This window comes from Colius striatus, chromosome 1 (genome assembly GCF_028858725.1).
Source record: "Colius striatus isolate bColStr4 chromosome 1, bColStr4.1.hap1, whole genome shotgun sequence".
NCBI lineage: Eukaryota > Metazoa > Chordata > Aves > Coliiformes > Coliidae > Colius > Colius striatus.
Window position 1 is genome coordinate 125,353,617 of NC_084759.1, and position 15,706 is coordinate 125,369,322.

General features: G+C 40.5%; 1 protein-coding gene across 9 annotated transcripts in view; it reads right to left on the reverse strand.

Moving 5' to 3' along the window:
* Positions 1-15,687, reverse strand: part of TTLL1 (TTL family tubulin polyglutamylase complex subunit L1) — a 28,973-nt gene extending 13,286 nt beyond the window's left edge. For 4 of the 9 annotated variants that reach the window (XR_009819632.1, XR_009819631.1, XM_062006403.1 and 1 more), the window contains exons 1-6: positions 12,034-12,423; positions 7,513-7,645; positions 5,485-5,693; positions 3,498-3,678; positions 2,282-2,416; positions 2,005-2,113 (exon numbers count right to left, since the gene is read on the reverse strand). Coding sequence is in view for 7 of the 9 variants with exons in the window: in XM_062006403.1 (XP_061862387.1) it covers positions 2,005-2,113; positions 2,282-2,416; positions 3,498-3,678; positions 5,485-5,693; positions 7,513-7,625 (747 nt within the window). In the remaining 2 variants the exon portion in view is untranslated. Of the gene's footprint in view, positions 1-2,004; positions 2,114-2,281; positions 2,417-3,497; positions 3,679-5,484; positions 5,694-7,512; positions 7,646-12,033; positions 12,424-15,366 lie in introns of those variants that run through there. The other 5 variants (XM_062006435.1, XM_062006426.1, XM_062006459.1 and 2 more) reach the window with 5 other exon arrangements.
* Positions 15,688-15,706: the final 19 nt, after the last annotated feature.

Here is a 15,706-nt window from a genome sequence, read left to right on the forward strand (position 1 = left end):
CTGTTGTTTTGTTTGTATTACACATGCAGTGAATTATGACTAGGACTCTATTTTCCAGCACAAATTTTACAGTGAGTATACCAACCCTTCCCTCCTCTTTACCTTTTCTCTTTCCCTCATATTGACTTGCACACTTTTCAAATTAGAGATGTTTACCCATGACCTTGTAAGGTATAAATACACCTAAACACTACAACTTACAAGGGCTTAGAGTGGGGATTAAAAACTGGAACTTAAGAGGTTTTTTTTTCCAGATGTCGTCATAATTTTGATAAATTACTTGACAGCTCAAAATTTGGTTGTTCTTCTAAAACTATACAGCCTAAGTGCCTCCAAAGTTACAGACACATTTAAAACAGAAGGATAGATTGGCTTTACATAAATCCTCTCTCATTTATTTCTGCAAAATTCAGCAGATATAAGTGGTTTAGAATTTATAAAAAGTTTTTCAACACTCTAGTGATGACTATACGTTTTTAAGCTGCTACTTCTATACTCATTTCTGTTGTCCCTTCATTTCTCAAAGTGGCCTCAGCACTGCTTTCACTTCTTTTATTTGAGATCAATCTTGGAGGCCATTCTTTAACTGGTAGAGAAGATGAGAAGGGTGCTTAATAATCAGATAGGTAGCATAACACATGCCTCACCTCTTCACTGCTACTGGCATCACGATTTATGCTTTAATTTGTATGGGATATGCTTTCACTACAACTAATTTTCAGTGTGTCCTGTAGGCACATACCCATAAGGTGTTTGAAGTACTTCACAAATTGGCACCTGAGTGAGAAAATGTTTGTAGTACCAAAAAATGCCATGTTTTGACACCCTGTTTTATAACCACCACTGTGACATTTCTAATTCACATTGTTGTTACAGAAATATCCAGATAAAAAAAGCTCTCCGATGCTGTACATCTTACAAAACAATAACGGACAAGGCATACTTCATAAGGTTGCTATTTAAGATCTGTTATATGTATCTTGTATGTGAGTATTCACATAAGAATATATGTGCGTGTTTGCGTGTGTGTATGTACATATACACTTATTTTCCATACTCTTAAAATAAAGCCTATGAAATTAGGAAGTGCAACAATAGAGTTTTAATTACTGTACCAGAGGCATGGTTTATAAATCACAGACATCCGCTTAAAATGCAAAATGGACAGTCATCATCATCAAGTGGATTCCCTGAAGACACAAGGCTCGGCCAGCGATAGGGTATGCCCATCTGTTCATGTCACCCCTGACTCACTAACCTTTACTCCTCTGACCCACTACCCTTTCCTCCCACTGGTGAATTTCAGCTTATTTTGACACAGGGAAGTGCTGTCAAAGCGATCAGCTATCTACGTTTTATGAATGTCAATGGCAAATTAGAGAATTGTTCTGAAGGCAGAACTCCATCTTTGTCCATTCAAGAGGAAGCCACCAGCTAGCCAGGCAGCAAACTTTTCTCTCCAAGCTTGACACTGCACATTCTCTTTCTTACTCAGAGAGCAAAGGTGGGAGGGGGAGGGCGACACAGGAAGAAGCTGGAAAGTTCTATGATGAATGAGTGCTGGAAATATGAAAACTGAATTAACTGCACAGGGGGTGGAGAGAAAGAGAGGTGGGGGAGATCAGGAAGGTGATATTCAAGTGCAATTATGAAATATAAATCTACAGGAACCAGGCTTCATTAATTCCACTGCTCATAGACTCAATCACTAAGTGAACATATTAGCATTTAAATGACAGGAGACTGGAAGAAAACCCATGCTTTCAACTGCTCCAAGTCAATACTGAAGTTATCACAGTGTATTACAGAACTGCAGCTCATACCTTGCAGACTTTTGATCTGCAGTCTTCTAAAATTTCTTTATTTGTTAGTTCAAGTTGAAGTATTTTAATTGCAAAATGATGAAGAATATGACAACTAAAACCTTTTCAGTCCAAGTTTTTGGTACAATTTAACAAAACCAGTCATGCTAGAAAAGAGCATCTAAGAACTTGGCACACTTACCCCGTGTTTCTGAATGGCAACATTTGTAAGATGTACAAACATGTTATCCAATTCACTTGTACTTGGTGTATATTTTACTGTGCAAAACCGGCAAAATCCAAGCTTATACCTTAAATGCAAAAAGTCATTAAAATGTGTTAAACCCCGAAAAGAAAAAAGGAAAAGAGCACCCTAGGATACCATGTGCACATTAAACTTCTTTGTGCAACAACCATAACATTATTTTGACTACATTTCCCATTATCTCAAAACAAAATACAAATATATACAGTCTTACATGTAGCATCTCAGTGGACGATATGTAGATACTAAAACATACAGGCGAAGATCAAATTTCTTTCCACCAATAAGTAATGGATTGTTGATATAGAGAGAAATCACATAGGCTTCTTTGGAAGACTGAGATACAAACCTGAAAAACACAAATCGTGTTTCAGAATGTGACAATTGCAATGATATAATCTGGTCTTTTTTTTCTTCTGCAGAATCAGAATTTTGGATTGACTGAAATCTTGCAACTTTTGCCAAGACAACAGATAAAGTTGTAGTGCTCAATAATACACACTTGGCACTGGGTATTACATACCAAAAAAAAAAAAAGTTAAAAATACTAAACAGATGACCAAAATCAATTAACCATTTAAACACAGGTTAACAGAGTAGCTGACCAAGCCATTTAGAATGCAGCTCTACAACAGTCTTTACCTTGGAGAGTATTTAGAGCTTGGCACGGTTCAGACAAGCAATGAGTACATATTACATCACCTTCATTAGTCAAGGTCTTATACTCCTAGAATATTTGTATTTATGCTTGGTATGCAATTGCAAACCACTGTGAAAAGCTAAGATAACTTTCAGATTATGACATTCGTCAGATTCCAAGTCCAACAGGGAAAAAAACATTATAAAAACTCAAGTGATATTTGGCTAATCACTTTATTAAAGAAAAAAAATGAACATTAGTTTTGTGATCAAAACTTACTAGTCAGCAAAAAATACAAATTGCTATCCTGTCCCATTCATTTGGCAGTAGATCACCAACATGAGGTGTACTATTTTGTGCTCCAGATAATATATTTATTTCATATAAATGCATTCTTCCTTTGTACTAATTTTAAAAGTGATTTAATAAATATAAAATAAAAGAATTACTGAAACTGCTTAGAGAGAGATTTTTCTCTTGCTTCCTGTTACTTAATACTATGAAGCAGAACAATTAATTTTCGTGTAATTTTTTCTCCAACAACACTGAAAGCATTTTTATAAATAACAGTTAATTGAACAGTTCTTTGTACCTCCTCATGCCAAAACAAATCGTATTAAATCATGCTTGAAGGAGGAAGTCAGATAACAACTGAGATCAAATGTAAAACTAACTATATAATGACAAAGCAATAATAATGGAATACTTTTCCCATGCATCAACTAGTACGTTGATGTGGTTCACCTACGTAGAGAAAGTACAACAAATGTTTTGGGTTTTAAGAACTTACGAAGATGTTTTGCTATCTCGAGACCATTTTTTAATTTGAGAGAGTTTATTGATCAGAAATATTCCTTTTCCTTGAGCTTTGCCACAAGGTTTCATAATCCAAGTGCTGGAGGGATTTTTTCTGAATTCTTCAACAAAGAGATTATAATCAGCTGGGAGCATAAAAGTAACTGGAACAAAATCTGAGTTAAGGAGAAAAAAAACTAAAATCAACAGTGCACAATTAAGGGCAATATTATCTGAAAACAGGTTATCAACACATATAGACTGAAAAAAGATTATGTCTTTTCAGTTTTCCAGTCTTGTATGATTCACCTTAATTAAGACACATGTGGCTTTTAATCTCATTTAAATTCTAGTTTTTAGTTTTTACTTAAAGAAACAATTGCAAATATATTGCATGCTGCTAACTTCAAGTTAATAGATTTTAACTCATATTAATCCATTTTCTTCTGTTTATATGCTGCAAAATTAATTATATATATTCCAACTTCACTTTATCAAACTTTCTCAATTCTTCATGTCAGCTTTTACCATTCCAGTAAGTATACCTTATTATTCTCTCTGCTTGCAAAAATGGGAATGTGGATGTTGCTTCCTCTTTGAATGTGGTAATTTTTATTTCCGAGTAACTTCCATTAGTCATTTTTATTTGCTCCTGTGGTAATCAGTATTACCATGCTTATTGAAATCTAAAGAAAAGCAGTTCTCGCTTTTTGCTATCAAGTTACCTTCACTTCCCTCCATACAGAACTGCTTCTTTGTTATATGGATGAACAGTGCTTTTATTTCACTTTCCAAAAACGTAAATCAATTCATCATATTCTCATCTCTGATTCACTCTAATGCTTTCTAATCTCCAAAACAACTTTACTCTCCTCATTCCTGACCTATCATTGGTTTGGTTGGGGTTTTTTTACTTTGTTTAAGGTTTACTTTATTTTCAAGCAGTTGTTACTGGTTCTTCAACTTGTCCCAGATTTCTCCTCTGAAGAGTTTGTTCATCAATTCTGTCCAGAGCCTCTTTGCAGCTGGAGTTTTTGCTCCAGTATAAGATTTTCAGATAATGTTGTTTCACTATAAAATTAAAGCAGCTCCAACCTGGTCTCATATGAAGTTCCAGAGGCCTGTATTACTTTTTCCACTGACCTTATTGCAAAGTATCTTAATTCCACAATTTTCCCTCTTCAATATAATTTTTTAAAACTCCAAAACAAAATCCCAACCAATCAATCCTTCCCCCAGACTCACCACCCACAAAAGTTCTAGTTACAAATCTGTTTCTGAACCCTTACATTTAAAAATAATAATTTCACTATCACTTCATCCAATGTTGCTTTAGCTAATTCTGCACTGTCAAAGAAGACTGAATTCAAGGGCTCATGACTTAAAAAACTAAGTCTAAATACAACTTTCATGCACACAAACTGAATTTGTGCTCCTCCTTGAATACTGATGAATACTGCTAAATACTAGCAAGTACAGCAGAGGAATTAGGCCTTAGTGCTACGTGATATGACAGGGAAACAGAAATGTTCGATATTACTCCTGCTTTGTCTCTAATTTCAACAATCCTGAATGAGTGGCCTTCCCTCTATTCCTCTCAATTTGTAAAGTATTGGCCAATATCCTTCAAAGCAAAGTTCTTTAAAAGCTTTGAAAATAACAGTATTTCACATGAAATATTCACAAGAACCACTTATATCACTTTCCCTATTCTTGTGTTTGCTTATGCTCTAATGGCAGATTTGAGGGGAAGGAAAAGGATAAGACAGAGAGAGAAAGTTGTTAGGTTTGCAGAATGTAGCAAATAATTTTAGGGTAAAGTGTACTTTATTTAATTGACAAGGATAGTGTATTTTAAAGTAGTCACTTTGATGTTCTAACACTTCGGAGGTTCAGGGCTTTATGCACAGAAAAGCTAGTTCAATTTCAGATTACTGACTACAAAGGAAAAAAAAGTAATGCTGAGAATGACAGCCACATACCCAAATAAATGTATTTCCCATTTTCATCCTTTTCTGCAAGAGGACTTCCTTCTTTCTCAAGTTCTTTCCTATATCGCTTAATATTCTTTACCATCAAATCTTTTCTGGTCAGTTCATAGTGATTTGGGAAATGATTAACAATTTGGTCATCGGAGAGGCGGTAACCAGTTTCCACACTGAAAACATTTCTGATTGTCTGTACACTCATCCTGAAAGCAAAGGCAGATATCAAATGATTTCTACCAAGAAACACAATTCAGGAGGACAAAGTTGAATTTTTTTCATTACATTCAATTAATCTTTTCTCTCTCTCAGTTCTCATTATAGTATAACATTTTTCTGTGGCGATGGATGAATATATCCTAACTTCTATTGGCAAAACCAATGAAATCCTGCAGCAGGTTTTACTGATCCCTCTACTGCTACTGAAAGTGGTGTAAAAAGTGAGGAAAGGAAGATGATAACTTGCCCCTGTGGGACTCTGGCTCGTTCACAGTCAGATCAACCCCCAGCGGGGCCTAAAAATGACTGATGCATATTCAAATGCTGCAGAAGCATCTTGCTATATCTGCTAACTTCACTCACAGGAAACTCACCTTTCCTGTTAAAAAAAAAAAAAGCCACAACAACCACCTCCGACTCATTACCTTGCTATTAGGATTGTAAAGGATTTCAAACATATGAATTGAAAACAATGATTCTGAGATCTTGCTAAAAACACGTCCCCCGGCAAACGTCAGGTCAGAGGGCTGCAATGACAAAGTTGTTAAATCACTTATCTACTTTATTTACCACAGACAGTAGGTGAATAGACTCTTCACAGAGAAGGCTCATAGATATGAAGAATTTTCTGCATTAGATATTACGCATTGGAAATTTAAGACTATTTCCTGAATGCCATCAATCTCCTACATTATCATGTCAGGAATTAAAAAAAGAACAACCCAAGACAACCAGTTACACAACAGTTTCCATGAGTGCTCTGTTCCCCTACTCTCTCCCAACTGCATTCCAAAAGCATGAGCAAATTACTAGATTCCTACCCATTTAAAAAGTGGTTCACAAAGGGTACACTTGGCAGCACAAACCACTATTCTGTCATATTTGAAAGGGACAATATAAATTGTTTGGTTTACTTAAAGAGTATTGTTTCTGCCAATTAACAGATTACTGCAATCTAAGACAGCATTTCACAGTCTTATATTAGACAAATGCTGAATTATTTACTCCCCTCTTTTCACCATTGTCTTGACTCAATTTCACATTCACTCTCAGTATTGAAATGTTGAATAATTAGTCTGCATATAAATCACTACCATGAAGGAGAAGTTGTCAAGGCCTTTATTACAGGAGTGTGGGCTCTGGTAACAGGTCAAATCTCTGTTACATTGCTAAAAGGATATTTTATCTTATATTGGAACTGTGTAATCTTGGATTATTTTGCTTATGTTGTTTTGTCAGAAAATTTGGGGAAAGATACATTCAAAGATTCCCCTCAGGGCATAAATCCCCTCCAACAGTAAAGGAAAAATTCTGCTTACTGCATACAAAAACAAACAAACAAAATTGGGTATTACATTTCAAAACAAAAAAAATACTGAGCAGAGTCTTTCCCCTGGGTATTTTACAACTAGTATTCCTAGAAGTGATCAATATCTTACTAGGTCACTGACTCTCCACTTCTTGACAAAACCTTTGGCAAACTGCAAAGACACATGAGGTTAGTAGCACAGGAATGGATCCATGCAGATTGGACCTTCAGCCCTGAGGAACACCAATGCCTTTAGCAGGCCTGCACAGATACAAGCATCTACAGATGCAAATCTGAACCAGCAATAACCTAAGAAATTACCAACAACAGCCTAAGAAATTACAGAAGCAATGAAATGTTACGCTCTCAGCAGCACCACAGTAACTCAATGATCATTTCTGCATCTTTTTTGAATATGCATTTTGTTACATTATTAATGATACTAACATATTACAAGGTTTCACAAATTTAGAAATGGATATTTTAAATGTACTTGCCAATAAAAATTCCAGTCTTCATTTTCTGCCACCTGAATCCAGCCTCTTTTTTCAAAGTTGTTTATTAGAACAGATTTTTCTATGTCAGTTACCCACTTTACTTTTCCTGCCATTATCCTAAAGTAGAATCAACCTGTTAGTAAAGAAAAGTTTAAATATGTGAAGTTGAAAACAAGGGAGAATACAAACCAAGAAAAGTCAAAGCAGAAGAAAAGTGACCTCTATAAAGCATTTTAAGAAGGAAATACATTTCAGAAATTAAGGAAAATAATACCTTGGGTTCAGACAGAAACCCTGCATTTTTCAGATGGAGAATGGCAAAAAAGAATACTAGTTAGAAATATCTTCCATCCTCCCAAGCCAATACACCTTTTATGAATGGGCTTAGATTTCCCTTTAAAGACATCAATGACAGAAATCACTATCGTACACTTACTAGCTCATGTTCACAGAACCAAACGTAGAGCACAGACATTTTCTTATTTCTAACCAAGACTGACATGCATATACTTTTTATTTTGAAACAGGAGAGTTCACGTGGATCACTTAAGAGACTATAGAAGAACAGAAAATGATTCCAAGAGAAATCTCTTACATGCTTTATCAAGAATCATGACTTGCTACATTGCAAGGAAGGGAACCAAAGTAAGGTTACCAGCTTTGTGTTATCCTCTCTGTATTTTCTGCAGCCATGACATTGCCTTCTGATCTAGCTGGGAAGGATATGGATAAGTTGACATAATTAAACCCTTGACAGCAGTATTTCCCTAAACCTAAGGCTGTTAGAAAAGTGCTTATAAGGTGCATTTCAATCCCTGACATCTAGGTGTCACTTTCTACATTAGATCTCTCACTTGTCCAGATCAGCCTTTTCTATTGAGACCACACAATCACTTCGACTGGAAGGGACCTAAGGACCTCTCTTGTCCAGCCTCCAGCTCAATACAGGACTAGCTATGAGGTCAGACCAGGTTGCTCAGACCTTTATCCAGCCACGTTTTGAAAATCTCTGAAGATGGAGATAGCATAGCTTCTCTGGGCATTCTATCTCACTGCTTGACTGGACTCGTGCAGAAAATTTGGTGGTGTTTTGGGGTTTTTTTAATACATTTTTCCATATATTCTGCAGCTTTCTTATTTCAGCTTATGCCTGTTGTCTCTCCACTTCCCAGCCTTCACTACACTAAAGAGACTGGGTCTGCCTTTTCTGTAATCTCCTCATAGATACAGACAGGCTGTTATTAGGTAAACCCAGAGTCGCCTCTTCTCCAGGTTGAATAAACATAGTTGCCTCAGCTTCTCCTCACCACATAAGTGAGCCCCCTGACCATCTTGGTAATCCTCTGCTCAACTCACTCTGGTTTATTGATGTCAGTCTTGTGCTGGGTGGCTCAAGTTACTTTTGTCAATCCTCTTGATATATTGTGTTACATCCTTGCCCCTTTTGTTTGGGAAAGGCAGACAAGTCCAGCAAGGTGAGAATGCACAACAAATGCATTGAAGGAGTGAGGACATACCCAACACCTACAATTGGTGCCTCTGAAGTTTTCTGACAGTAGTAGGCACTTAACCACTTGCACTCTCCTTTACAAGGGCTGTTTGGTGAGATTCCCCTTGTGCAGTGTCTCATATCATGAATTAATCTAATACCAATGAAGATGGGGGCAAAGAAACATGAAGTCTGTCATCCTTCACGCTTACATAGTCCAGAACTAAAAGCTTACAATCCAGATGTGGAGAGAACATCATTCGTACTGTAACAACGTATTTACCCCGTCTCTAATTAAGCGGTGAAGCTCAGTCTCCCAGGATCTAGGCCTGATTAATATATAACTTTTAAGCAAGCTAAGATACACTCATGAGCAAATGATAACAACCAATTAAGTCAAGGGTAGACTGTTCTCATAAGCAGTTTCAATGTTGCTATTTAGTCTTTCTGTAGTTCATTTCACAAATTGAACTTTACAATTGCAGCCTTGTGATTTGTCATAGTTAAGTATCACAGAAATCAGCTGCAGAGAAGCGTTAATTCAGAAGAAGACTTCTTTTAAGCAAAAAGCAGATTGTTTGCACACACCTCTCTCAAGAACACCACCACGCAAGGGAGTGGAAGAAAGCAGTTACACACACATATCTAACACCATCTACTGTTCCCTCTATGTATAACTGTCCATGGAAAAGTCAAGTAAAACCTCAAATCACCTTTACTAATGTAGCACTGTAATTAATGCAATTAAGTAATGAATACAATTTCTGCAACTAAGATATTGGACTGGAATTCAAACAGTCTCCAGTTTCCAGGACTAGATATGGAGATGTACAATTGCCAGTAAACTAACACTCCTATGGTTTCTCTCCTCCTAGAAGACACAGCTCACTATAGAGCACTCCTACCTTTTCCTCCCTATGCTATTTTAACTGTCAAATTCCACAAGACAGAAATGTTTACTATTAGACTTCACTTTTAAAGAGTTTTAGACGTGCTCATTTTTAATCACGTTAATAAACCAAGCTGAAACAAGCTTAAATAGACAGATAGAAAAGAGCATATGAAGGCTTCAGAGTCTGTCTGTTTCTGTGTGCTTATACAACACCTACAAGGTCACGATCTTTCCCTGGGCCTTCAAGATACTACCGAAACAAAAAATAAATGAAACAAAGGGATTCATTTATTTATACTGAAGCATGTATGATTCACAACTGGTGACTCACTAGTACCACACACCATCTTGTTGTAGTTTTAAAAGTTCAGGGATTAGTCAGCTTGGAATAGAAATCTCCCTTCAAAAGGAAATACATTAAGTGATACAATAATGTTAACCAAACATAACGTAAAATTGTCAAAAGGCCTTGAAACATGTCCTCCACAACTCCAAGCTCCTACATCTGTTCCTCTGTTACCTGACTCTTTGATCTGTCTCCCCACTTACCAAGTGTCTCTCACTCCAGCATCTTTAGCACATAAGCTACAACTGCCCTCAGGGCTTGTTCCTTCAGAAGTGCTGCCTCAGACAAATGTAGCTGCCTGTGCCTGTCTTTATGGAAGCACATAGCTGCTGCCTGACAAAAATCAAGAGACCGGGTGTACTGCCACAAACAGGGCTACTTTGCCAACACTCTTAATGCTGCAGCCTCATTTCTACTCTGGGACACAACAGCTGTCATTGCATCTTTTCTATAGGATTCTTTATTAGGAGATTTCAACACATGCTGGACATCCTTTGGCAAGGAACCGTGGAAGATTGCATGTACTGATCCAGGAAGTGGATCTTGTGGTAACAGGTGAGACCGCTCCATGACTAGTGAGGCTGACTCCCAGAGACTGCATTGTTTTGATTTCAGAAGCCAGACACAATTTAACAGAAGACTCCTCTACAGGAAGGTGAGTTAAAACTAAACCAAAGCTAAAAATCGAAGATAAATTCTACCACAAATAAGAATTACAAGAGAGTCACTCTTTTCCTCTTTTGGGAACTTCAGGCCTTATAGATCTATCCCGATACAGGAGGACTGAAAGGACGTCAATACAACAAAAATTAGTCCTTGGTTTATGCAGACAATTTGATCATCTTAGATGATATTCAAGTGGCCTGTAAATAAAATCTTCTGATTTGGTGTTTATTTGATTACTGAATCCCACAAACAAGGAGTCATAAAAACTTACATTAAGGTGTAACAAAAACTTTCTCCACTTTTGTCTTATTTAATAATACAAATAATTTTGTATTATTTATATACAACAATATCATTTTCTACAGGAATCTTCCAGCCTGTGAATAGGCATTGTACATAAACTGATGAGATTGCAGGAGACAACCATGCATTCAAACTTCTGATCAGCTGAGATCCTTAGCTTTGGTAAACGTCAAAGAAGAGCTGTACAACAGAGTCCCAGTGTGCATACAATAGGGTAATGGTACGGTAGGGTAAGTCAAATCTTTCACAAAGCACCAGACCTCGTATAGAGGCACAGCATGCCTGACACTTCCCCAAAAACACTGCCTTTGTTTCTCAGACTGGTCCCAGGGGCAGTAAGTAAATGTAAGGAAGGCTCGCAGCAGTTTAATCCAAGGAGAGGGCCTCTTGCCCTGTGGCACAGATTCATGAGGCCAAATGCATCTGCCATGACAGGTGCTACAGCATCTTTTTCTACTGCAAAATAAGCATAATTAAGTGGTGCTGGTCTCTGCAGCACCCGACGTAGCAAGCTGGTTTTGCTTCTAAGAGTTGAGAACGTAACTGGGATTCATTATTAACGTTTATTACTGGAAAACCCAGTTTGGCTGATCTGCTTGTGCCATGGGAGGAGGCTGGGAGGGCCTGCCACGGCGAGTCCCACCATCCTGGGGAGAAAAAGGTGCTGAAGTGTTAGAACAGCTACATTGCTAAACTGCTGGGAAGGAGGAGCCCAGGCGAGGAGGACATCAGCAAAGGCCACAGCAGCAGATGCCTGCACGCCACGTGCTCCGGCAGGGAACCGCTGCGGAGGCAGCTGGGCTCGGGCCTCCAACAACTCCTCACCTGTGACACATCATGTCGCGACAGTCTCACGAAAAGGATGACCCGGGACGGCTTTGTCTCCCTCCCTCTCAGGCATGCTCCACGAGAAAGCCCGCACGGGAAACCTGGGCGAGACGTTTACCTCCCACCTCCATCTCCCACTAAGGGTCGCGATCCCACAGACGTCTTCAGCTGTCGCGACAGCCGCTGGGGTGGGACAGACGGTCACGGCGCGCCGTGTGCGTGTGTGATGGGGACACGGCACAACCCGCGTCCCCACGCTCACCTACTGGCGCCAGGGGCGGCCGCGCCTCCCCCTCACGCCGCGCTGTCACCGCCGACCGCTCCCATCGGCCCCACCCGCGGCTCCGCAACACGGCCGCCACCGGCCCCTCGGCCCCGCCCCTTCCGGGATCGCTCCCTAGCAACCGCAACGCGCCGGGGGCAGGACTCCCGAAGCAGGAGGGGCGGGGGGGTGGGGGGAAACACGACTCGGTTGTCACACAGACGCGCCGCGGCCCCGCCCGCCCGCGCGAGGGGCTGCGCCGCCATCTTGTTTCTTGTCAGAGGGAGGGCGGGTGTTCGTGACCGGTTCAGGACCGACGGCCGCGTCAGCATAAACTCTCGGTAGCCGCGCTACGAGGGACGAGAGGTGCGAGGGGTGCAGGCCCCAAGGGGAAGAGGCGTGTTCCCTTTGGGGCCTGTGCCAGCCTCAGCCTCGCTCGCCCTGTCACGCAGTGCGTTCCACGAGCCAGACTGAAGGGCCCTGAAACCTACCCGACCTTCTTGCCGTCATCTGCCGTGCCTGGAGATGTTTTGATCTGAAGTCGGTGCGGCTTGGGCAAAAAAGTCCCTGACAAACATGTGATTATGAGTAAATGGTGGTTTGCGGAAGGTCATAGCATGACAAAACATTTCTAGATGTTCTCAGAATACCTAAAAAAACCCTACCCCTAGGTCACTCAGATGTTAAAGCTCAAGTTGCTGTTCTGAGTGTATCAGGTGCTCAGAGGTTCATCACCAGATGGCTGTAGTTTTTTTCATCTCTTCTTGTACTGATACTGTTCTGAGGAAGTGTGTGATTTTTTCCCCAAATGATGGAACAACTGTAACTTGCAGTGAAAACCGGGTGAGACAAATAGTACCTAAGAAGTTATGGCATTAGTGTCTGTGTCAAGAAGCCAGATTTACACATACAAAATTTCTTCAAAAATGAGTTGCCATCCAGACAGCTGACATAAGGTTACTGACGTTCTGTGATAGGCTCAATACAAAATAAGGTGCTGCACAATGAACTACAGAGATTTGAAGTGTCTCTGAGGGAAAAGAAGGAAAGGTGACAGAAAAATGTTACAGAAATTACTAATTCAGATAAATTAGTGAAAAGGGGATCCATCAAGACAGTAGCTGAAATAAGGGGTTCGCAGAGTGTTGGCACTCCGCAAATAACTCCAACATGAATCTACATTCTCTAAGAGTTGTAATTGCCAAAATAATCTGAATATAAAAAGTGTGCTTTACTGTATCATCCTATGGTAATAGGCTCAGTTGCAAGGACGCAGCTACAAAGAAACAGATTTAATAATTAATATAACTGGAGATATGAAATACTCCCTAGTTTAACTATGGAAGCAGCCACCAAATGCTGTGTATCTTCCTTTGCTCACGGGCAGTGGATATTTCCTGGCACCACAATAGTTCTGGCAGCAGAAAAGAGGGTAGAGCAGCCTTCACAGCCATCTTTCAGCCAAGAAGGTATGTCTGCTGTGACAGCTGGCAGCGAGAAAAGTGAACTTGAATCTTCTATCAATCCTTTCTCTTTTTTTTTGTCCCTGCATCCATCATACCTCAGGGGAAAGCTGGAAAAGTACCACTTTTAAAAGGTATTAAATAATTCAATAAGGACAGAAACAGTTGTTTGAGAGTTTTTTATGCAAGAGTCTTTTAGCTTAATTCTTCGGTCCTTAATCAAAATTAGTTCCATGGTATCAAAAGCTGTTGTTTTGCTTTCTCTCTGAACATTACATCGACAGTATTACATCATAGCTAATAATAGATGCTTGACTTTTTAATATTAATGCATCTCCACTTTGTAACATTGTTGCTCCAACACGGGAAGTTGAGGAGAATTTGAGAGCAGCTCAGTAATGGCTGCTATTATTGTGTCAGGAAATGCTGTAGCAGCGTCAATGTGCTATCTTTGTGACAGAAATCACTTATACGATGACATTCAATTAGCTTATTTTAAGCTTGAGTCATATGAATTCAGCAGGATTACCTGTACGTGCACAATTAAGCCTGGTTTTGGGAGAGGAACTATTGTTGATTTGAAGCAATGTAAACATGCCAATTGAAATATCAGATCTGGTGAATAGGACAAGGTCTTGACAAGAAGAGAGGTTACTGAGGTTAATTTCTCTTTTATTATATTGTGCTTTCGAGGCAATTTTCATCTTGCCTATTGCATGTGTAAATGCAAACACCATCCTCACAATACAGCCCTTGGCATGGGTTGGAAGATAAGCTTTGTCATGTTCGTTTTACAGATGAGTAAACCTCATGTCTGGGGCTCAGAAGATAAAAGCATCCGTGTGCTAATTACGTGTAGCACAAAAAGAAGTTGTTCGTATAAGTGTATGTATGTGCATATATATGTATGTATAAACAACTTACAAGCACTTTTCTACATGTAAAAACTTAGCTGCAAAAGTCAGTAAGTCCCAGCGGAGTGCTGTACCCACGCTGCTGTTCCGCTTCTCCTAGTGTTTACCTTCGCTCACACAGAGATGAAATCACACTATAAATAGGGGGCAAAGTCTAATCTCGAGCATTAGCCGGCAAAGGCTGCTGTTTGACATGACAATAAAGCGTGGAGCAGTAGGAGGTATCGGTTCTCTAAAGCTCCTCGGCAGTAAACTGCTCTCCGGCGATCGGCGATCCTGGCTGAATCAGTCACCACACTGTTATCAACAGCACAAAAGAAAAACACTCAAGTCCCGTGACTTTAGGGCGATAGGTCAGTAGGGCTTTGGTAGCTGTCTCTCTCTTTAACCCTTCAGTAACTGCCTTGGGTGTGCTGCCTGGGCTTCTGTCGCGTTCTACCCCCCACCCATCTTCCTCAGTGCCCTCGGGGCAGGTGGGGATGAACACCTCTGCTAAGCTGAACTAACTAAGAGGAAAACCTGCTCCTCCCTGTTGAAAAGCGAGCAATACCACAACAGCCCCAACGTTTTGAAGACTATTTTCAGATTACAAAATACTGAAGCCCAAAGGGCGGCACTGACCTATGCCACCAAACCCACGCCCACAAACTGCGTGGGCTCCAGCGCACTCAAAGTGCTGAAAAACACTCACACGAGGCCATTCAGAAGCGAAGCCATTGGCAAACGGGTCTTTTGGCCAAAGGGGGCGCAGGGCTCAGTCGTGCCACTCGGTACCTCCGCCGGTGGGAGCGCAACGCTCACGCCGTGGTGACCGGGGTGGCGTGGGCCGTCCTACCACGGTGGCTGGTATCCTACCACGGTGGCTGGTATCCCGCCATGAGGCCGTGCGCCCACCTGGCCATTCTCGGCCTCGCCGGCTCCACCTCGGCGCGGACGGCGCCCTTCCCCCCGGCGGCGCCAGCCCGACCCCGGGGGGTGGCACGGCCCCGCTCGCCCCGAGGCTGTTCTCCCGCCGGCAGCGGCCACCCGGC